We start from the raw sequence: 24,306 nt of genomic DNA on the forward strand, positions 1-24,306 counted from the left end.
CATTTCTTAGAGAGTTTAGATGGTTCCAAAATTTCGCAGCTGCCTTTCTATCTTCTTTATGTACTTCTTCAAGCCACTGGGCTTCCTTTCTTCTAATCTTTTCATTTATCAGAAGGGATGCATTTCTTCTACAGCTTAGAAAGATTTCCCATTTTCTTTCAACATCATCTGTCGGTTCACCCCGCTGCTTATTATGTCTGTGTTCCCTGGAGGCTTCCTGGCGTTTCGATATCGCTCTCTTAACTTCCTCATCCCACCAACTTTTGGGTTTGTGTCTTCTTTTCCGGGGTGACTTGTAACGTGCCTTAGCAAGCTCTATCTCAAACAGTCTAATTAGATTCGTGTATGTCCACACTGTTTTATTATCCTCAATGGTTAATTTCTCAATTTGTTCAGTGGCTAATTCAATTTGCCTTTCTGAATGAAAATTTTCCTGTAGTTGCTCATCTTGTCTCTTTCCCACTTTCGCGGCTCTTCCAAAACTTAGCTTAATACAATTGTGATCACTACCCATACTTCTGGAGCCACCTTCATCTATGTGCATTCCCCTGAGCTTATTATACATCCTATCTGTCATCAGTGCGTAATCTATTGTCGACTGTAGCCTTCCTGCCTCCCATGTTATTTGCCCTTCACACTTCTCGGTACTGTTGCAAATGATCAAATCCAGCCTTTCACACATATCCATGATCATTTTGCCTTTTGAGTCAGTATACCCATCTATATCTTCTATTTGTGCGTTAATATCTCCTAGTATACTTATCTCACACTCTCCTCCTAACTCCTGAATGTCCTTTGATATACACTCTACCATTGCCTGGTTTTCCTCTCTGGCCTTTGCTCCCATCCATAAGTACACAAAACCAAGGATTGTCATTTGCCCTGCCACTTTCCCTTTTAGCCATAAATGTTTCTTGCGCTCCTGCTTGAGCCTTTGCCAGTCTGTACTTTTATGAATGAATGCCCCAATACCACCACCCTTTCTGCTGCCTTCTGTTCTAGTACAATATTTCCACTCGTAGTCCGTATTGTTAGGAGGTTGTTCCATGTCCCTGAGATGTGTTTCTACAAAACCGTATACCATCGGCCTCTCCTCCCTTAGCTGTTCTTCTATCTCTTCCCACTTCAGCATGTTCCTACCGCCCTGCATGTTAATATACCCTATGTCTGAATTGGCTCGGCACTCGTGGCTACGTTTATTTCTGACCCTGACTCTACCTATCTTAGATACTGGTGCCACTTTGGAATCGTATCTGTCCATACCACCTGTCAAAGAGCCTCCCTAGTTGTTTTCCTCGTTACTAGCTATACTGCACCCCGAAGGGCCCGCTTGTCCCCAAAAAAAGCTACTGCGCGTCCTGCAAGTCGCCAACCCACCTCATGACCTTGCCGCCCATCGAAGTGAATTCTGTCTCGTTGAAAACCACCCCATCTATGCACCTCTCTGTTTATTTCCACGACCTCAAAGTCTTCCTCTCGACTCATCCACCATATCTCTTGGTTTGCGTTGACAACCGTTCTTTGCAGGTTGCTATCACGCACCGGTACCTCCGGTATTGTGCATATCGCTACCTGTACCTCAGGAAAAATGGCGCGCATGTCATCGACGCCTTTCACCAGTGTAGTTGCTAGCCCTGCTGTATCTTTATTTAAGACATCGTTTAAACTGCCTCAAATTATCACGAGGTTTCGTCTATCAGTTGTAGTTTTGAGTTTTGCGCTCGCTTGCCTCATGACTGCTTCTAGCTTGCGTCCTGGGAACGCTCCTACTGCAACCCTCTTGTCACCTCTTACCCTCTCTTTGATGGCTTCTGTGCATCGATTTAAATTCGAGTCCCCAGCGATTATCACATGCTGTAACTTTTCAGCTGGAGCGTCCTGCACCTGGGGGTTACTTGCACCTGTGACGCCGGCTGCTTTGTCCCCTCCTAGCCCCACCACCACTTCGCTGAACTTGGGCCTTGCGACAAATGAACCGGCTGAACCTGTTTTTTCCAAACTTGCTTGCTCTTTCTTCTCCGCAGTTCTGGTTGCCGGTTGCCTACTGTTCTCTCCGTAGGCCGCTCCTCTGATTACCTTGGCTAGTGCTTCCTCGGCGGACTTCAGCTTTTCTCCCATAAACCTCGTTTTCTCTTGCTTTTTTGCCAACGCAGTCTCGAGCTCGGTGATTCTCATCAGCATGTCACTCTGGGGTAACCGCCATTTTCTCCATTTTTTCCTCGACCTCACATTGCCTACACTTCGCGTCAGCCTCTTTTTCTTCCGCTCTAGTCTTGGGTTCACTTTCAAACCAGCCCCACATCCTGAACACTTCACAGTCTTTTCAATCATGTCTTTCTGACACCAATTATTCTATGACTTGTCTCACTCGATAATTACAAAACTCGAGCCCTGTCCTGCGAAAAAGAGAAAGTCTAAGCTCTTCTACAAACAATTGCGTGTTCAATGTACATGCACTTCCCCCACGGGGTGGCAAAAGAAAAAGAAAAACAACAAAAAACAAAAAAATCAAAAACACACAAACAAATAAATACCTAGTGACTGACCCCCGAAAAAAACCGTTCAATAAAATAAGTGCTACAGAGATTTTAACTGCTGCCCAATAATTATAAAGACAAGCTCAAACAAGCAAAACAACTTATCTGCGGAGTCGATCGGGAGCGCTTAAAAAACACGTCCATCCACCGTTACAGTCCGAATCGAACATCACGCAAATAGCTTGAGCGCCATCTGGTGGCACAAACGTGAGTATAACGAAGTGCCCAGTCATGTGGCCGTGACCTAGTGTACGCGGTCTGCAATTTTCCTGATAGTACCAAAGTATTCCTTGCATTTTTATTGTAAGAGATATTACTCCATAAAAAATGTACATATACACCTGCATTATAGGATAGGAGCAACGCTTGTAGAACTTGTTCACTTTGAAAACTCGTTGTTGTTGCGTGGTGCAGCCGCAATCGGTGGCTAAAAGTGGCGCTGCTGTCGCAACAGGCTTCCACCTGTCCAGCAGCATGCGCCAGAAGGAGTGTGTGTTTGGCAGTTTCGCTGTGTCCGCGTGCTGGATAATAGGCAGACTGAATATATTTCGCATGCTATTGTGTTCTATGTAGCGTGGACGTTTGTTTGTCTGCAATGCTGACTGGTGTGCTTGTATGCACAAGCGTCTGTTTCACTAATAAATACCCGCGACAATTCTGGGCTGCACGTGATCTGGCTCTCTGTGCTGCGTGGTATCACACTATTCCGCATCTTTACAAAAGGCTGTCGGATAAATTGTGAGTCTGCGATGTCCATTTTCATGCTGAGGACACGTTAAAATTTCATACCACCTACAGCCACGTTGTCGATAGGGAAAATGTCGAAAACACTCACGGTAATGAAGAGAAGTCTTGAGCAGGAAAGTGTGCCTAATTTTTTTCTACCTGCCGTGATATCTTCGCAGTCGCAAAAAAGATTTCAGATCAAGGGAGTATTGTCGAAGACAAATGTTTGAAGTGTGTTAAATCTCCACGCGAGCCTGAGAACTGTGCGGATGCAGCAAGTGTTGTACCCACGTTGAACAGTATTGAAAGTCTTTGTTTGCAACCAGCGAATTGGCGCAGCATTGACAGCTCTGATAAAAACAGTAGTTTTGTGGCCTTTTGGGCAATAAAGGCTGAGTAGCGCGCACTAGGCATTGACAAATGCGTCGTTTTCGCTGAAGATATCTCAGAGAGTGATAGTGTGCATGTTGCAAAAACATTTAAATCTGACACTCTCAACTTGCTTCCAAAACTGACAGAATTGCTCGTGCGCGTTGACGGACTGAATCTGTACCCAGGCTGCGAAATATTATGCGCTGGGGCGCTATCATGTGAAGGAGATAGCAGCTCCTGTGAAGTATTAACCCAGAGCTTATGTTGAATTCTAATCGCAGATTCAGATGCTCTGAGCGGAGAAATCACATTCCAATGGCGGATCGGGAGCGTGAATTGTGTGTTCCAATGGTAGATTAAAAGCAACCGCAGACGACGGATTGCTCTGTGCAGCAAGAATTCTTGCTCCACCAAAATCGGCAGGTTTGACCGGAAGTTCAAGTAACGTATTCTGTGCGCCCGCCTTTCATCCAATCGCCCATGGATGTCCAGAAAACGCTTTGCACTCTCTCGCGCCCTCTCAGGCTCCCTCGCTAGATTTCCGCTCACCAAGCGCTGCCGTCGAGACGCCCGCGTTCCAATCGCAGATTTGGCGAAAACAATCCCACTCGCATCAGAGCGCTGTTTTCGCAGTCCAGCCCAGCGCTCGCGATCTGCCATTGGAATTCAACATTACTTGCATACTTTGTTCGCATGTGAACCTCCCGACTTCAATGAGCACCTTTCCTTAACTTGCGCAGATGAGCCAGTGAAAAATATTCAGTCTTGACTGGGCTTGATAGCTATCTAAGTGTGCACATGCATAACTTACTCATGTACTGGTGAGGGTGGATTTCTGCGAACGCGCAGTGCAGCATAGCGAATCTGCAGAACAACGTTAGCGATGTTACCCAGTCTTCTTAGCGTTTTGAGACCTTTCATGCAAATTATAAATATAATACTTCATACATATTATATTAACATGCAAATTATATTAACGATGTTATCTTGGGTTTTGCCTTGGTGGTGGTTGACTGATATTTCGACAATCTAATGTTCTTTAACGTAGACTAACACTGCACAGTACACGGGGCTCTAGCATTTCAACTTTATTGAAATGCGATCGCCATGGCCAGGATTCAACCCGCGGCCGAATGGACATGTTGCATATACATCTAGCTCTGACACTATCATCGCGCTTTCACACCCAACAGAACTGCCCGTGCGTACTGAGTCACTAAATGTGCATTCGCAGGCTGTGAAGGAAGCATCTGCTGTGAAGTAATAACTTAAAGTATAAGCAGCATACTTGCTCGAAGCTAAAGCTCTCGAGCCCAATCGGCGTCTTTCTGTGATTTGCGCAGATGAACCAACGAAAAATTCCGGTCTCGACTGGGCTTGATTTCCACTGAAGTGTGCCGACACAGCCTTAACTTAGTCATGCGCTTGCAACAGTTCATTTCTGCGAATATGCTGTTCCGCTTAGTAGATCTGTCTGACAACGTTAAGCGATGTTATCTAGTCGTTGTTTCAGCCTTTAAAACAAGTATTATGGCTAATGCGAACGATATGAGCAGATCCTTCTGTACCTTTCGCGCGGCTCCAATGATGTTATGCAGATACGTATTTTCACGGAATCTATAAGAACCGTTAGAGTATTTCCCGTTAGCTGAAAAAAATTGGCATCACAACTGGTCGCATAGACAATGAACAAAGCTAATGCCTGTCGCGCTGAACTTGATGAGAGCCGCACCATCCCCTGATCACCAGGCGGCTGCTATAGTTCGTGCAATGTAAAACACCACATATAGTGCTTTCAGGCATTCTTGCTATGTATTGAATCTTCACGATTACTCAACGAGAAAAACTAGTCATTCTCATCATTCGGTTTTCAGGCAATTCAATTATTGCATGGATAGCTGGTGAACACGCCACGTTTGCTCACACTTCTTCATCTACTACAAGGAGCCTATTGATACAGTAGCGCCACCTGGACAGGAAGTAAGTTTTCCGCCGCTTTAAATGTGTGGCGGAGGCGGAGAGTTTGGCAAGTGTACAGTTTTTATAAACGTTGATTAGTAGTACGCATTACAGTGGCGCTGCCTTCTCATGACGTAAACATCCCATGCTCGTCAGCGCGTCTCGAGCAACTTTGCTGCGTGCTCATGAAATCGTGCACGTAGTTTCCCGGTCACTTAGATTTTGGAGCGATGTGGTTTTTCTATTTAAAATTTGTCTGAGTAATGACGTGTACTGCTAGTCGGAACGGCCGTGCATTTGCATGGTGATGTTTTCGGTGACTTTGCTTGGATAGTGTGTCTAAAGAGTAACGATGACGGTGCATTCCATCCATGACGCAGGTGCAACAACCTTGGGCGCAGGCGCAGGCAACACGGTACTAATACAGAGAAGCTCTATAAAGCCACACCGTCTCATTGTAACGGCTTTTTCTTTTCAAACGTTTTTGTAAAGCTCACAATAAACTTGGTTAAGCATATATGTACAGGAACTCCTGCAAAAGCCGAACATCGACAGCATGCACAAGTCGCCAGAAAGGCTACCGACATCGCCATCGATTCTCAGCGTTAGTGGATGAAAGCGCTCATTCATGTTCAGGGCCTTTCAGATAAAGAAATACTACTTATAAATTGGCTACGGGCTTTTGGGAATTATATACAGCAGCTACATACACTACGAATGGTAAACTTTCTGTCGCGCCGGAAAAAAACGGAGTAAAAAAATCAGCTGTCAGTTCCTTTAACATCCCGGAGAACTGGCTCTATGACATCCACTTAAACATAGTAAATGTGCCCTCCTTGTCTTCCTCCATGCAATACCCTGTTCACATCTCGCTATGTTGTCATTCTGACCGACATGCCACTGGTTTAGTCTCTCAAATACCTTGGGGTAATCTATTATGCATCTCTTAAAAGGCGGCCACACATAGAATACATAGCTGAAAAAGTCGCACGAGTCGTTGGCATGTTGCGTATAATAATCAACTATCGAATATTCATGAGAAGAGATACACTAGAGATGATATATTGAACGTCAAGTCCTGGTCAAAAGTTCTCAGGCCACGCTTTTATGAAAATACATGAGATAGTCACCTTGGAACTTTTGACCCCCCGCCCTCCTTTACGTTCGTCCAATTTTAGAATTCGGTTACGTGCATTTATATATTTATTTATTTTATTTATTTACTTTCAAACACTGCAGCCCTATACAGGGCTATTGCAGGAGTGCGGTACATTTACCTGAACAAAGTACACATGATTCCAAGGTAGAACTATCATAGCAAAGAAAACAGCCACAATGAATTACTTATAACAGTGCATCTACAAAATCTGATAACGACAATGCACGAACACTACCAGGAACTTCTTTCTACCTTTCCATACCTCTAGGAAAATGACTGTTATTGAAAACGTTCAGTGCAGTGCATCTACAAAATCTGACAACGACAATTCACGACTACTACCGAGTAATTCGTTCCACCTCTCAATATTTCTAGGAAAATAAATGTTCTTAAGAATGTTCGTGTGCGTGAAGAAAGGCTTTGAGGTGAGGCTGTGGTAACATCTAGTTGAAAAAGTATTAGCATATGAGACGTAATCGTCAGAAGATAGTCGACAAATCGGTGAAGAATTGTATGCAATAGCTTTAAGGAATCAGCATTGCATCTAGTGGATAGGATAGGGAGTTTTGAAGAATTCATAGCTGAAGAAGGTGAAAAGTTATGATCGTAGCGATGGCAAATGAAGCGAACCGCCTTCCCTTGTACAGATTAAACCCTGTTGAAATCGCGTGTTTTATACGGGTTCCTTACGCACGAAGCATACTCCAGTATAGAGAGTATGAGGGTTTGATACAGCAGTAACTTGGTGCTTTTCAGAGATTTAGATGGCGTACGGTGCAAGTGGCCTAATTTTCTCAGTGTTTTGTATGTGATGTTATCAATAAGTGGTGACCATTGCAAATTGTGTGATAAGATAACCCCTAGGTATTTATACTCTTGTGCCCGGTGAATAATTGTGTTCTCGTAAGTGTACACATGCGGCAACGGGGAGTGGCTGTGAGTGAATGATACCACTACTGTTTTCTAAAAGTTCATACGCATCTGCCAATGCCTTCAACAAGTGCGAAAGCTGGTGAAAGAATCCTGTATTATGGTATAAAAATCGGGAGATTAAATTACTTGATGTAAAGCGCAGTCGTCGACATAAAGACGGAGTTTCGACTTCATGTTGTACGGGAGGTAATTTATAAATATTAAAAATAACCATTCATGAGGTCCAATCACGAGGTTCAAACGGTATCTGTCTTTCTGCGCTGCACTTTCTACTGGTGCTGACGCATTAAAGGTGTTCTGTGCATTAATGCCCGCATATTTGAGAAACGTTTCATTAGTTTGACTGTCTGGTCGTAAAAGGCTGCTCCTAAATAAAATGACCCATTCTTTAGCAAAGTAATCAATAAGTGAGCCAATTTTAGTATTTTCCCCCATAAGATTACGTGACGGCTGCGCGACTTCGCAGGCGTAACTATAATGAAAACACTGCAGCTACAGCCCTGACAAATTCTATAAATACCAGCACTCATATCTCTGGGGGCGATCATTTTGTGAAACACGTTAACTACAAGTGGCAGTTACGAGAGAGAGAGAAAGAGAAATAACATTTATTTGTACATCCAGTGTGTAGGAAGTCCCCGGCCTCGCAGAGCACGGATGTTCCCTATCTTAAGATTACAGCTGTTATTGTACGATAATCTCAGAGCCTAGACCTTGAAGATGTTGTGCTCTGACTAGGCGACAGTTATTCAGGTGCTTCTGCGCCCATCAGCCGGGTCGTTGGCTCCTCTTCTCTGTTGCTTCGTCAAAGCCTCCTCAAGCCGCTGGATGGCCCTTTGGCAATAACAAAGCTGCGCTGTTGGGTGTCAAAACAAAATTTCTGCCGACAAAGGTCTAGTCAGGCTCTTTCTCCAATTTGCGCTTTCGGTGGTGAGCTAGAAACTGAAACCATTTTGTACCGGTAGGCGATTTACTACCGCTCGAAGATTTAGGATGAAAAATTTTTTACGGGCTCTTGGAATGAATGTATCCATTCCCGTGCTTTTGTCATTTGGAGCCTGTACTTGTGGCCTCGCCATGAAGCGTGAAAGTTTGTGTGGCTGTTCGGAATTATCTCAATCAAACCAAGCTACTAACAAAATATTCTATATTATTATTCTTCTGTGTTCTGGATTCTTCTGACTCATCATAGCTTTTATTTTATTTATTTTTGTTTTTGAAAAATACGGTGTTGATTTAATTTATTTTATTACTGATAAAAAACAATATACTTGATACCACTGAGTGAGCATCAAAACTACAGTTTCAAATATGCGATGCTTTTATTATATAGACTACACTACTATGAAATCTATTGTTTTGTAATATTTTATTCTATAGTCTCCATTACTGTAATATTTCCTAAGATTTGTTAAGACCACTCAATTCTTGGCCAATCCCCTCCAGTGGGTATAAGCCACAAGAGATGGTGAACGAAAATTCTCTGCCTTCTGTTCCTGCCCTTCTTGACACAAAGATGACGAGTAAACAATTCTTTGAATGCAAGATCAGAGATCTTCTGCAGCCGTTATCGCCAGCAAAAACGTGCGTGGTCATAACCCTGCTCTTTAAAAAAATTAGGAACTGGTTCGAATGAGTAACCTTGTGGGGCAGACTTTTCCCCTCCTTATGTGATTAGGGGGCCTGCCCACCTCCACCAGGGGTCAGCATTATCGTCTTTCCCTTTTAGATTAGTATGAAAGGGTTGCGGCCCCCCTGCCTTCTCATCCGTGCGCACGCCTACATCTTGTCGTTTTGCTGTAGTGAATTGTAACAAGGTTTTTGACCAGGCCGGTTGGTGAAGATTCATAATAGTCTACAGCGCACTCTGACACACGCACGGAGACAAGCGCTGCCTGCGCGTGTCTTCTTCGTCCTTGTGCCAGTGTGCGCTGTAAGATATTGCACTACAAGTGATGCCACAAGTCCGCCCTCTGCAACGTTTTGCTTTTAAGATGCGTTATCACGAGTTTGCCCTTCCTCACATGAACTCATTGCGCCAAGGTATTTCACCCTGTCCAAAATAAAGAAAAACAACACATCTAAAATTTTGCATTAGCTTTTTTTGATTTCAACCTTAGGGAAGAATTTTAAAGACGCCGCCCTTGGCACCCATGTCAGGCCGTGAACATGCCATAGACACTCAAGCTCGCCGTTGGGCAACTAACGGGGTCCAGAGGCGCGAGCTTCGGGCACCGCTCTCCAAGAGGCTTGCCGGGCACGTACACATAGTGGTAGCTGTCGGTGCCTCCCATGCGTACCGGTAGCTTGTCACGGTCCACGTAACGGCCAATGTCCCTGGCCGTGACAAAACGTATCCTCTCCAGGGCTTCGACGGGCATTAAACCCTTGCAGAGATTCCAGATGCCCTGGAGCAGACGTGGGGACCGCCATAGCAGAACGAAGCCAAGCGAGCGGGGGTAGTAGCAGCGGAATAAGGCCATCAGATGCCGACCCAGGTCAAGCTGTTGAACACAAAAGAATGTTTACCATTATTGTATTTTGTAGCTGCATGCTCATTACAGCGTTTCTTCTCGTACACAGTGCCTACAATGCGGCTGACAGGAAGAAACGAATGAAACGGCTGTGTTTGCCGTGCACTCCATTTCTTCAGTATGCAAGTTTTGAACGACGCATCAAACAGACCTGTAGAGCTGTGGAAATTGTTTTCCTTGAGTATATCGCTCAAGAAGTCAGTATTATCCGCTAACAAGCTGAACTTCTGATGTCATCACGGTATACGTGTGGCCACTTAAGCTTGACGACTACGTTAGCGTGGCATAAATTCAAGCGTGAATAATCTCGAAACCATAATGCAAACTAGTCACTCTAGATGAATAAATATGTCCGTCTATCATGGAAGTTTATATACTGGTGTTGCTACCTTGGAAAAAGTTTGTTTTTATTTCACTTTCTTTTCTACCAGACTCTCGACTATAGTAATAAGGAAGGTATATGGTGCAGGGGGGGGGGGGGGTATGTATATGCGTCGGGGCTTGACGTTCTGCGTAGGCCTTTGTTGCAAAGCAAGAGAGCACTGGCACTTTACCTTCGAATGCATATCTGGACCTGTGAGTTATTTTTCGTGCTTGCGATCAGTTTATACTGAAGTTGCTTCTTTGAAAACTAATCTTGAAGGATACTTCACCTGATGGCGATCGCCGCCAACGCAATCCACGAGGAGTGTTATGCGCGAGGCGTTCTGTCGCCGCAGAAGGGTCTCCACGAAGAAGATGAGCACTCGACGGACGTCGGCCAGAGGAAGGTTGCGAATGTTGGCGGGTCGCACCAGGAGTACGTGGTTACCGTAGCGGTCTACGTTGAAGGGGTACACGAAGCCGGCCTGCAGGCAAGCCCTCGGCAGGCTTGACTCGGTCAGCTCGTGCAGCCGCACCTGGTTGAAACAAGGGCAGGCAAACCAAGCTTGTAAGCAAATCGCATTCATTGAGATAGCGATTACATGTACACTCAAGGTACATTTCTACCATCGCCGTAATGTTTTTTTATAAATGACTAATTTGTAACATAGCCCAGCTCACCGAAGGTTCTAGTGAATAGAGAGATGAAAATGTGGCTTGAATGCACATAGAAGCAAGGGAGGGTGGCTATGGCTGTGTCATTCTGGTGAAAAGTGCGGACTTCGATCAAGTGAGTGTAGCCATTCACGCACTATCTCGTCGTATATAAGCATACATGGCTGCTACATAGCCTCTGAATGCTGTGCTCTCACCAGTTGTTGAAGTGATGGACAACATGAACGTCGCTTCGATAGCTGCAGTAACCGTGTTTCCTTACGCCAGCGTTTTGTAGAGCTACGCCAGACCGGATCCTAGATGAGTTAGCTGCCAGCCGTATGCTTCGTATAACATTCCAATTTGTTGCTATTGTATTCACATTACTTCGCTCTCGAAGCGAAACTGACCTTTTTACTTTAAAACCCCTATCGTTTCGGAAGAAAAAAACGACGGCATATCCACGGGGTGCATGATAAAAAGTGGAGCTAAGCTCTTGCTATTAAGATACCTCGCTCCACACCTCGAATGAAACTTGCGAGAAAATTTCATTGCATTAACCAATGTTCGTTCAGGCCCGATACGTTGACGTTGAAGTCGCCAACGAGCAGGAGCGGTCTCGACCTGTCGTATATGCGCCTGTCCTCTTCGATGAACCTTCTGACGCCTTCGATTGGAAGATTGTGCGCCAGGTACAGCTTCTCGTGTGGCCTGGTGTCACTGCCGCGCTGCTTCGGCCTGCTGCGCTCGTACATCCAGATCGTGTCGGCACCACCGCGCAGCTTCACGGCACGCTTTTGCCTCGCACGCTTGCACATCGGGGTTCCGCCTTCGAGCACAAGCCGACGCCGTCTTGCGCGCATGCCGCTCAGCAGCCTTGTCTATCTGCCGAGATTCTGAATGCGCTTGCTTGCCAATACGACTTTTAATTTACTACGCCGCGCCCCCTAGCGTACACCGCTGCGGACAAACACGCGATCGCCGACGTCTTAGTATGACGTCATTCCTATTTTTTCGAGCGCTCGCACATCAGGGTTCCGTGTTCGAGCGCGAACCGCCGCCGCCTGGCGCGTATCATACTGCAAGTAACGCCATCTAGTATCTTGCATTTCCCGCTCATATGCATTCGTTATATGTAGAAATACCAGCCTCTAATTACTACTTGAAGACCTAACGAGAGATGGCTACATACACTTATGTCGGGACGCACGACCCACAACCTAAGGATCTTCACCCCTAAATCCCTTGTATTTATTTATTATTTCTTTTAATACTTATTTATTTATAGATGCTGGCACCCCACACTGGATCAATACAGGAGTGGATAACTAAGAAAAAAGGTAGAAGTGTGCTACCTCCTACAAAATCAAAAAGACATGTTGTACATGTCAAACATTCATAGGAGGTGCAAACGTTTATGTTAGATACAAACATGGCCCTGCCGTGGTGGTCTAGTGACTAAGGTACTCGGCTGCTGACCCGCAGGTCGCGGGATCAAATCCCGGTGGCGGCGGCTGTATTTCTGATGGAGGTGGAAGTGTTGTAGGCCCGTGTGCTCAGATTTGGGTGCACGTTAAAGAACCCCAGGAGGTTGAAATTTCCGGAGCCCTCTACTGCGGCGGCTCTCATATACATATGGTGGATTTAGGACGTTAAACCCCACATATCAATCAATTAGATACAAACATGATAAAGCAGATAAACTGTATCAACACCAGTACACATAATAAAAAGAAAATCAACTTTCACAAGAAAGATACAGTGTTTCATTCGATGGAAATGTGTTAAGTTTCTTGTAACGGACACAAAGTAAGCGGCAGCCAAGTGAGCACAAAATTAAATAATCACTTCAAAACAATACAGATATGGTTTAAAAATAAGTAGAATATATAGTCTTAAAACGTTCCAGAAATTCACCCATTGATAACGCTTGCACTACATCATTAGGCAGCTCGTTCCAATATTGGATAGCCCTCGGAAAAAAGCTAAATTTAAAACATTTGATAGAGGCAGAAGGTGGAGGAACGTATATATTGTGTTCGTGCCTAAATGAAGTGTGACCTTGGATGGCAATGTAGTCACTCTTTTTTATGGTGATAAGATTGTGATTGATCAGGAAAAGAAATTTTAGTCTTGATTATCACCGATTCGCAAGCCGCCTGCAGTAATTTTGCTAAGGGCCGTATCTCAGCCAATGCCATCAATATTTTGCAACGACGAAGCACTCCACTCCCATACACTTGTATAATATGGGTGCCAGGACACGAGGGTCTGCAGGGAAATGAAGCGGCCCACGCCGCTGCCCGCGAGCACGTCAGCCGGGCTGCCCCCTGCCCACAGGACATTCGACCCGTCGTTGAAGAGACGGAAGCTGTTCAAAACACCTACTCGTCGTTACTCCAGCATTACAGGCTGAAGCGATGAGTATACCCTTAACTACACCCAAAACTGACAAAAGAGGAAAGCGTAATACTGAGACGCCTGCGAAGCAGCACATACACACATGGGGACCTAATGCATCGTCTCTACCCAACGAGATATAGCTCTATGTGCCCGCTTTGAAACGTACTGGACACCCTGGCACACTTGCTTCTTGCGTGCCAGTGTATCGCCAGACGTAATTTGCAACAACACACGACTGATAAAGAAGCAAGACAGACGAATGAAGACCTAACCGAAATGTGGGAGGCGAAGCTCGCCCTCGAGAACCTAGAAGACCAACAACAACTCGTCACCAGGGCCAAGAGGGCCGTAGAAGCCAGAGTGTTTCTGGACTAAGAAGCCCTCCCACCTCAGGGTGACACCGGGCATAGCTCGGGGCACTGTTTAAAAATAAACGTTTACTTCTCTCTCCCTTTCAAGAGCGGTCCTGGATTCTAGCATTCGCAAGTTGGCAATTTTTCTAAATTCTGAAGGGGAGTCATGTCGCCGATACTTATTGTAAAAAAACCTTAGTGGGAGGCGTGGAATTTTATCAAGTTTAGATTTGTTTGTTTTGGTGTAATGGCCCATATTATTTTGGCATACTCCAAATTAGGCCTGACTAGCGTTTTGTATGCCAGAATTTTAACTTCAGGAGGTGCGCAGTAAATGCGTCTTCTTAAGAGACAAAGTACATTCTTTGCCTTAGCACACGTGGCATCAATATAAGTATTCCAATTTGAGTCAGACGTTATACTGACATCGAGGTATTTATACGCGGACACTCTTGTTAGGACGGTGCCGTCAATGAAATATGTACGAAGCATGGTTTTCTTTTTTTTTTTGTAACTGACATGGCGACAGTTTTCTTCGTGTTTAATGCCATCTGCCAAGTGTCACACCAAGCTTTAATCTTTTGTAAGTTTGATTCAAGGAGAGTCTCATCGTGGGAATCATTTACTTTATTGTAAAGGACACAATCGTCTGCAAAGAGCCAAATGGGTATTGTGATATCATTGGGCATATCTACGCTAATAGCTCTCAATGAGCATCTGCCAAGTACTGTCAGATTGTCAATGTACGCGGACGACATCTGCGTTTGGACGTCTGCAGTAACACGTCTACAGCTGCGAGCGCGAATTCAGAGAGCTGCCACTCAAGTTGCTATTTACCTCCGTCAACGAGGTCTGGAAATTTCCTCTGATAAATGTGCACTAGTGGCATTTACGCGCAAACCAATGCATAACTACAGCGTTCTGATAAACAGCGAAAGAATACGTCACCTCCGATCATACAACTTCCTAGGTGTTATAATTTACAGATACCTCTCATGGAGCTCACATGTATCATACATGAAAAGGCGATTGACAGGCATCTGTCATTTGTTCAAGTTCTTCGCTGGAAAGAACTGGGGAATGTCCACAACTGCTATGTTGCGACTATACAGGTTTCTTTTCCTTGGATTCCTTCGGTACAGCCTACCTGTGTTAACCAACGCAAGTAAAACAAGCCTACGAATGCTTCAAAGTGTCCAGGCTCAAGCACTCCGGATATGTTTAGGCTTGCCCCAAAGTGCGTCAACAGCGGCAACTATCGCCATCACAAGGGACAACCTCATCAAGACCCACATTAATGTGGAAGTGCTGAGGACACATATACGACACCTTGCTCGAACCCCTCGACATCACCTAGCCTCTCTACCAGTGGTCCGACCATGCACATCTTACTGCAAAACAGTGACCGCACATGGTGAGTCGATCCCAACTTCGTTCTCTCCTGCCGCTAGACCTGTGACTCCGCCATGGTGCCTCGCTCAACCAATGATTAATATTAACATACCTGGCGTCAAGAAAAAGGCCAATTTGTCGTCACCGGCTCTTAAACAGCTCACACTACTTCTCTTGTATGAGAAATATCAAGACTCCACACATATCTACACTGACGGATCGGTTCAGCCGGACAGCTCTACAGGAGCAGTAGTGATACCAAGGTTGGCCACGACAATTAAATTCAAGACATCTCACGCAACAACATCAACGGCAGCAGAACTGGCAGCACTTCGTGCCGCGTTGCAATTTGTAGTTGATCAACCTACACGCAAGTGGACTATTTTCTGCGACTCGAAGGCGGCACTGCAGTCTCTACTATCAGCCTTACGCCGTGGACCACACGAGCAGCTGGTACTGGAGATAACAGAGGTTATACACCACCTGACTGAGAAAGGGCACCAAATTACATTTCAGTGGTTGCCCAGTCACTGCGGAATCATCGGCAATGAACGGGCCGATCAGGCTGCCCGCTCAGCCCACACAGAAGATCATAAACTGCGACTACCACTTTCTAGGACGGATGCTGCACGAGAGCTCCGCAGACTTGCTCGCCGGCAAACCACATCGCAATGGAATCAGCCGCACTTCAAGCATGCCCGACTGCACTCGTTTGACCCTACGTTAAGTCTTCAAGTCCCGTCGAGGCTTCGCCGAGCAGACCAGACCCTGTTATGTAGGCTGTGGTTGGGCGTTGCATTTACCAACGCCTACGCTTTCCGCATTGGGATGGCCGACACCGCAGCCTGTGGCCACTGTGGCAAGGAGGAAACCATTCAACATGTTCTTTGTGAGTGCCCAGCGTATAGTAGGTGGCGACTATGCCTTCGTAGGGAACTCAACAGATTAGATGATCAGCCTCTGTCGGAGCAGGAAATTCTGCAGTATCGTCAGGATGCGACTTCACAGAAGAGGGCCCTGAAAGCGCTGCTGCACTTTTTGCGATTGACCGGCCTTGCTGAACGGTTGTAGCTGGGACACCCTTCCTGTGTGTGTTTTCGTTTTTTTTTTATGAGTGCGCGTGCGTTTTTTTTTTCCTCTATCTAATCCCTCTTTCTTGCCCCTACTTCCCCACCCCCAGTGCTGGGTAGCAAACCAGATGCCAATATCTGGTTAACCTCCCGGCCTTTCCTTTCTCACTCTCTCTCTCTCTTGGGCATATCAATAATGAAAATTAAAAATAGCAGTGGGCCCAAAACACTGTCTTGGGGTACTCCAGATAGAACAGTGGAAGGATCAGAGCAATTGTTTTCAATCACCACAAACTGTTCTCTATTGGAGAGATAGGATGAAAAGCATTTAGTGATGAGTGGATTTCTGAAATTTTTTTCAATCTTTAAAAGCAATTGAGCGTGAGAAACATTATCGAAAGCTTTAGCGAAGTCAAGGAATAATATGTCTACCTGTGTGGGATCGTTCAATGCACTAGCAAGATCATGGGTTAGGTAATTCAACCAGTTAGGCTACTGTCGAGTGCTGCTTACAAAAACCGTGTTGACAACTAAGATATGAAAATTATCCCAATATAGAGATATTTGTTTAGAGACAATATGTTCAAACAATTTCGAACACGTACTTACTAAGGAAATGGGTGTTTAGTTACTAACATCCAACTTATTACCGCTTTATAAATAGGCACATTTTTCGCAGATTTCCAGGCAGTTCAAAAGCAGCATGAAGCAGCTTAAGACCGATAGATAACGGTGAGGTATTTAGCGGACCACTCGGCATATCTATAAAAAAACCATTAGAAAGGTCATCAGGACTCAGACTCCTTTTGATATTTATGGTAAATAGAAAATTTGGTAACCCGTGTTCATTTATTTCGACTTTATTCATATGCAGCTTATGAAAAACTGCATCAAATTTAGGTTCGGTACCATCATCGCTTGTAAAACTGCGGTGAAAATGTGTTAAGAGCCTGAGCTTCAACTTGAATATTGTCCATTCCGACATTACGAGGGGGGTTGATATATTTCCAGAATTTACTGAGAAAACTTTTGAGGAACGACACTAAGTTAGAGCTGTGAAACATAAACTTTGAATCTTTGATTAATTGCTTCAGTTCCAGGCTGATATCCTTGATAACACGGCTGGTATGCAGGCTAATAAAGTGTGAACAGGCCTGACGTTCACGCTTTAGTCTTGTTTTTAAATGTAAGATATCTCTAGTTAACCATGAGTTGGCTTTTTTAGTGTTCTTAAGGTGATGTGGAACGTATTAATTTATTTAATGTTGAACCACGTTCTTAAAATGACCCCAGAACTTGTCTACGTTTCCACCAAAATGATATACTGTTTGGAAATTATGAAACGATCAAAAAAGATGATCCAGTTTGCATACAATATTAACGGCCTTAAAATTCAGATTCGTGTTTTTTTTTCGAGCACCTCTGGGAGATTTTTGTATAAAACTTAAAGCATGTGACAACCATATTGTGATCAGATATTCCACTCTCGACCAACTAGCTAGGAAGATAGGGACTCATTTTATCTGAGATGAACACTAGATCTAAGATTGTTGAAGTATCTTCAACTACTCTAGTAGGTTCCGAAACAATTTGAGATAAATTAAAAGAAAAGGTTTACCTAAGTAAATCATCACAGGGGCGAAGTTCAGATGAACCTGAATTTAACGTTGCCCAATTGATTTCAGGTAAATAAAGTCATCAATTAGGCATATAATATATTTGTAGAAAAAATTTCCCTCCATAAAAGTTCTAAGCATTTCCATAAGCATGTCGGTAGAACTGGGAGGCCTATAAAGTACACCGACGGAAAAAGAGCGGTTCGCAAATTTAAGCTTATTCCAGAGAGCTCCGATTTCACTTGACTCAGGGATAATGGTAAACGGAGTATCATGTCTTACAAGAAAAGCCACACCCCTTCCTCTACTGCATCGATCCTTACTTAAAAGACTATAGCTACCGGGAGTAACGTCAGCGTCGGGTATTTCCTCGCGCAGCCAAGTTTCCGTGATGCCAACACTATCTGGTTTATGCTCGGGGACAATCCTTTTTAATATCTTCAATTTATTCAGTATTTTTTATTTACCTATTAATACTGTAACCCTCACTTGAGGGTCATTACAGGGAGGAATATAAACACAAAACAAAAACAATACACAATGAGAAAACAGACATTACATTTCATGTTGCCGGTAGTACAATTCTAGCGAACACTCAAACGCTTTGACATTTGCGCTAGTAACAGCGTACTCTGGAAGTCTATTCCACACTTCTATACTATACGGAAAAAAAGAATTTTTAAAGCCATCCAGACGCGCCCAAAAAGGCCTTATTGTATACTGCGATCATTAATGTTTATGATCTTAAAACAACATGCGAATGTAATTGGTGTCACGCGCCCTCGTTTGTAGCACCCGAGCGCACGTACCGCCTATGATTTACTGGAGTGGTGGTACGAAACAGCAATGCTTCTATGAACGCTGCCGTTAGGCACGCCAGGCACACTTTTCTCAAATATTCACATCTCAATTCGCACCTGTGCGCGCCACTTCAGGGCCGTGTCCGCCATGCGCACGGCACGCTCCAGGTCAAGGCGGTTGTGGACGATGAACCGCCAACAGTATTCGTCGCTGTCCAGGATCCGTCGCCGGTCGCTCGGGTGGTAGGCGGACGCATCTCTGCCAAGAGACTCGTCGAACAGCCGTGCCCGGAATGCCTTCATGTGCTCGCTGGTGATGTAGTAGCGGCTTTCCCCGAACACATCTGGGTGTGGCTGCGGAGCCATGGCGCAACCGGCCCCCGCCTTCAGGCTCCCCGCGCTTCCTCTTCCTCTGCTTCTAACCCTGTAGTTTCAGTTGTTCTTTGCGTGTGGCACCCGCTAGGAGGTGGCATATTAGGTGAGTTTTCTAGCTTGCATGATCCTTGCTTCTTGCCCCACTATGGGGAGTCGGCCTCGAAAATGGTGTTAAATATAACAAAATGGTTTTTGAAAAACAGGCGAGTTCAACTTAGTATGAGACGGTGTGCAGAGCCCTTTCCGTACCTTTTCTTCTTTACTGTAGATTCCATGATAAAGCTTGAGGGCATGCGGTGGTGGCGACACACTATGACCGCTGCCTGAGCTAAAGCCGACTAATGGTTCCCATTGATAGCATTGGGCAGCGAGCATTTGCACTGCCATCGAAAAAAATGCAGGTGGCGCTGGTGATGCCGCTTTTTCAAGTAACTGAATTCGCTCTGCCGAAACGGATATACTTATTAGGTAGACACATCCGTAATATGTTTACTCGGTTTTCGCTGCGATGTGTATTTTTGCAAAATATGTAACATTACCTTCCGGTACGGCAGAGCAGCGGCCTTTCCAGCGCTCCTGGCGCGCTTTTGATATTGCCTGGATCGGGGCTTTCAGTTTAATTACCGAAGTTGTCTCAAACTGCGTGCACTTTTTGAGGTTTCAGAAAAAATGCTACATGCCACAAATTGTCATCTTCTACAACGTTTCCATGTAAACAACTTCTATATATATATATGCAGAACAAATGAAATCGATGGACAATTGTGTATCACAAAAAACAAGCCTCTCGGACAATCTTCGTTCTTTCGTACTCCCTTCAATTTAACAATTTATAGTTTACTAACAAGTTTTTTCAAATTACTCACTTTTGTGTATATTTGAATGCGATAAAATACGTGGTATTTCGACCCCGAACTAGAGATAATGTGCAAAAGCGACAAGTAACTGACTGCCACGGAATTTTAAAAGAAAAGACTGCATTGCCTACAGAAATACATACGTTATCAGATGAACTGACCGAATCTGTCAAAGACAGAAATTAGCAGAAGGCTTTCGGTAATATTGAAAAGAGAGAAAACTTCCTTTAGACATTTCGACCGGAGTACGGTGTTCGTCAGGAATGAGTGTAAAAAAATGTGCTTGCTTCTTTTCATAAAAAAAGTTGATAACTAAAGAAAGAGTGAAAACGAGAATATAGAAAGAAATAGAAAAAAAGAATGGAAAGAGTCGGGTGGAGACAAGCTTAACTTGTCAAAACCCATACACGATTTTTCCCAGTGGCGCACGGGTGCTGCCACGTTTGATTCCATGAGCGTAACAGGCCTTCCCCTAGCTAGATGCTCCAGCCACCGCATTAGGCCAGCGAAGCAGCCGTGGCCGTAAGCGCGAGCACCTGAGGTTTGAAGCCAACATGATGGCACCTATGCACACGCGACCACTCGCTTCAACCAAACTCACGTTTGCTACTCGCCCACTGCCATTGCAACAAGAAATGAATGTTGAAATCAGCTGCCGATTCACGTAATATCATGCTTGCGACAAAGCATCATGTATGTTCAGTCTCTATCAGAGAAATGAGCTGTGTTTATTTAGCCGTGCTTGCTAAGCCTAATCTCCGATAATAAAGCAAATAAATGCCTGCGTTGTGCACTTACGGGCCACGCCGTGGTGCCGGATGACAACGTTATAGGATTGAGGTGGAAGGAAACTGCCCCCATTAGAGCCGCCATGTTCACATTTCCGGCGCGCTTGTCTGCTTCACTTATACTTACCAGCGCGTCCGCCTGCTTTGCTTGGCGTCCCCATAGCGTCTGCTTCACGAAGACGCTGTGGAGAAGCTGAGCAGATGACGCGACGTGGATGTTGAGCAGTGCTGCAGAAGTCCACGGCTGAAGGACGGCCATGGTGTTGCAGCGCCGTCTAGTTTTGAATCAACAAAGCAGCTGCAAGAAATTGTTTATTGGTGCGAAAGGGTATGCGGTAGCTAGCTTCATAAGATTTTCCTATAAATACACTAACTCTAGCACTATTTTCGGTGGCCGCGACAACGCACTGCGCTTCAGCAAGCCTGTGAATCGTGGGTAGTACATAGATTTGTCTAATTTTGTACTTTCGGCTCCGGTTAGCTTCACTTGGCTTGAAGTTGATTTGTCCCGAAACGACAATCGGCAAATCTCCAGCAGTTGCACTTCACTGCTTTAACCTTTTTGGCGCATCATTTCAAATCAGCTCACGAAGTTTATAATTGTCCGTTTTTTCGTCTGAATCAAAATTAAAACAGCAATAAACAAGGTCACAAGTGCGTTTGAGGCCCGTAAGCACGAAAAGTAGATGAAACCGTGCACTAAACATCTTTCCCATGGTTGCTGAACGATTGCAGCGCCAGAGTCCTCTCTAGTTAATTTTGCAAAACTTTATGGCTTGATTAACAAGCGTTGTCACAGCCGGTGGCAAGTGGGGGAAAGCAGTAGGAGGTAATAAAATTTCCCGTAAAGTTCGTCACGCTCATACGTACGCGCAGGCATACGCACCAACATAGATGTAGAGTTTACTCGCCCCCTCCCAACGAGAAAATTCCTAGCTACGCTATATACCAAGAACCATATTCTGTGTTCAGAAGCCAAGCTAACATTTCGTTTGAATGAAAAAAAAATCACAGCATGTCCACGAAGTGAGTGATTGATGATGATTGAGGCGAAGCGTCCGTCCGTCTATTCGTCCCTGTGTCCGTTTGTTTGTACATGCGTCCATGCGTCCGATCGTGTTTAAGAATGCAGGCGGCGTGCGGGTAACACCGACGAGACGCTAGCCAAGGCAGCCGAGTGCAAGCGTCTTCAACGCGCCCGCTGCTCTGCTTCTTCCATGCTCAACCAACGATCCGCCATGTATGGCGACTATCCAGAAGACTGAGAGATACTTTCGTTTTCCGTGTACCCAGGCACAGCCCGCGCAGCAGCCAATCAGAGAGTAGCGGTATAGCATCATCTAGAATATCCTCACTTAACTGCAGTTTGTATGTACTTTTACGAGACAGTGCCATCGATTACACTGTTCGGGAGATACTGTCTTCTTTTCTATCTTGTCTCTTCTTTTCTCGGTTACACGTGACGAATGACAAGGTTAGACTAAAAGGAGCTTCGCCCCTAAAAAACGAGAAATCGTAGTGATCTAAGTGGTGCCGACAAAAGATACCTTGATGGTTGCAAGCTGGGTGAAACCTTTGCAGTCTTCGGAGTTTCCTGCTTTCTTGAAGAGAAAGTTGGTGGTGAAAAAAATAATGGTGGGGTAAACCAGAAAAGGCTGATTATAGGACGTAGGTAACATGAACGTATAGCAAGCTTCACGAGAGACAAAGAAGTGGTAACGTAAGAGTAAAAATAAAATGATATCACAAAAGTTGCAACGAGAAAGAACCTAACTAAGAGGTGTGTGAGGTTTAACGTCCCACACCACCACATGATTATGAGAGACGCCGTAGTGGAGGGTTCCGGAAATTTCGACCACCTGGGGTATTTAACGTGCAGTCAAATCTGAGCACACACAGGCCAACAGCAATTTAGCCTAGAGACTTGACTAAGGTAGCACACATATTTCAAAGCGGCTTCCACTGTACACAGCCTGGCCAACTTTTATCACTAGAGACTGGATATTAGAGAAATGCTTATATTCGCTTATACACAAGAACACAGTGAGTTAAGTATGTGCTACCATAAATATGTTATGTTAAGTATGTGCCACCACGCCCTCTGTCGCAAGCACGGTGAAGCAACAGTGTGAAGCGGCACGCCATCAAAGGCTCGGCAATACAAACGCGAAACTTCCCAACCCGAAAGCTTTACGCTCGTGGAAATTTCTGCTGTTTTTTTTTTTGTGTGGAAAGTCAAGCAGTTTTCGCTGACAGTCCTCATTGTCTACAACACGTGCATTGCAGTCGGTGAAAGTCACTGCTTCAGGTGCGTACTATCACGGTGAAGAGATTTGTTAAACAGTGAAAAGCGTGGCTTTCGACTATGTCATACTGCGAATGCCTTGACTGTCACTAAGTAAAACATGTGCTTTCACCCGACATCATTGTAGCGCTAGAATCTTGCTCCAGCTTCCTCTCAGGCACCGCATGCGTTTATCATTCGCCAGTCACACACACACGGTGCGAATTTTTCAGCCGTAGCACAATTTTTTAATGCTACAGTGACTCCGGCTGAAAACAGAAGTTTGGCCAAGCGACAATCAAGGCATGTCGCAGATCGACCAAGTCGAAAGCTACGCTTTGCGTTTTTCACGTTTCTTTGCATGGCGATAGTATGCCGTAATATTTGTACTCAAAGTGCGTAATGTGTGAAGACACACGTGAATTGTAATATATCCTATTATTGGCATGCGGCCTGCGAAAACAAAAACGAAAGGATTTGGTGTGGCATACTATACAGGCACACTGTATGCAAAGTACTGCTGCAAATCGAAACAAATTGCTGGCGCCATAACACGCTTGAATACACGCTGTAATTGAACTTTTTCGTATACTTTTACTGAGGCTGACACTCTTTGCTGTTCATTGCAACTATCCTCTGGCAACAAACATCGAAGTTTTTTTTTTTCTTTGCGGATGGAAATTTGTGCATTCTGGAAACACCAAACCGGCATGATCCCCGCGTAGTGTTATGATCTTCACAGACAGTGCTGAGTAATATTTTCTTCTTGCGCTGATCGTTTCCGTCAAGAAATGGCGCAGTTGTGCTCAGACGTCTTCTTGTAGGTGAGCGACGTGAATAGGTGCTTTTTTCATAATTAAAAAACCTAGAAACGCCGCTTGCCATGTTTACTTGGCCCAACAGATTACACAATTTGGCAGTTCAGAAAAACGGCATATTTCAGCTGGCAAATAATACATACACATTGCGAAAATACACATAAAAACGCGGCTCAATTCCTCGTCATTGTGTATTTCTTTGCTCAGTATATGCGTTATTTTGCTGCTAAAATATGTCATTAGGTATGTACCAACTCGGCCTATAAACAGTCTTGTTAGAACATAGTTCAATATAAAGTGGCCACCTGGGTTT

The 24,306-nt window shown here is 44.8% G+C and overlaps 1 protein-coding gene across 1 annotated transcript; it reads right to left on the reverse strand.

Annotated features, from left to right (window-relative positions):
* Positions 1-9,770: 9,770 nt before the first annotated feature.
* On the reverse strand, positions 9,771-19,301 carry LOC142777402 (motile sperm domain-containing protein 2-like). Its single transcript, XM_075881754.1, has 3 exons — positions 18,989-19,301; positions 10,874-11,119; positions 9,771-10,190 (listed from the first exon to the last, which is right to left on the reverse strand). The coding sequence occupies exons 1-3, from the start codon at positions 19,235-19,237 to the stop codon at positions 9,843-9,845; spliced, it is 843 nt and encodes a 280-aa protein (XP_075737869.1). The 5' UTR covers positions 19,238-19,301; the 3' UTR covers positions 9,771-9,842.
* Positions 19,302-24,306: the final 5,005 nt, after the last annotated feature.

The sequence above is a fragment of the Rhipicephalus microplus genome, chromosome X (genome assembly GCF_043290135.1).
Source record: "Rhipicephalus microplus isolate Deutch F79 chromosome X, USDA_Rmic, whole genome shotgun sequence".
Classification (NCBI taxonomy): domain Eukaryota; kingdom Metazoa; phylum Arthropoda; class Arachnida; order Ixodida; family Ixodidae; genus Rhipicephalus; species Rhipicephalus microplus.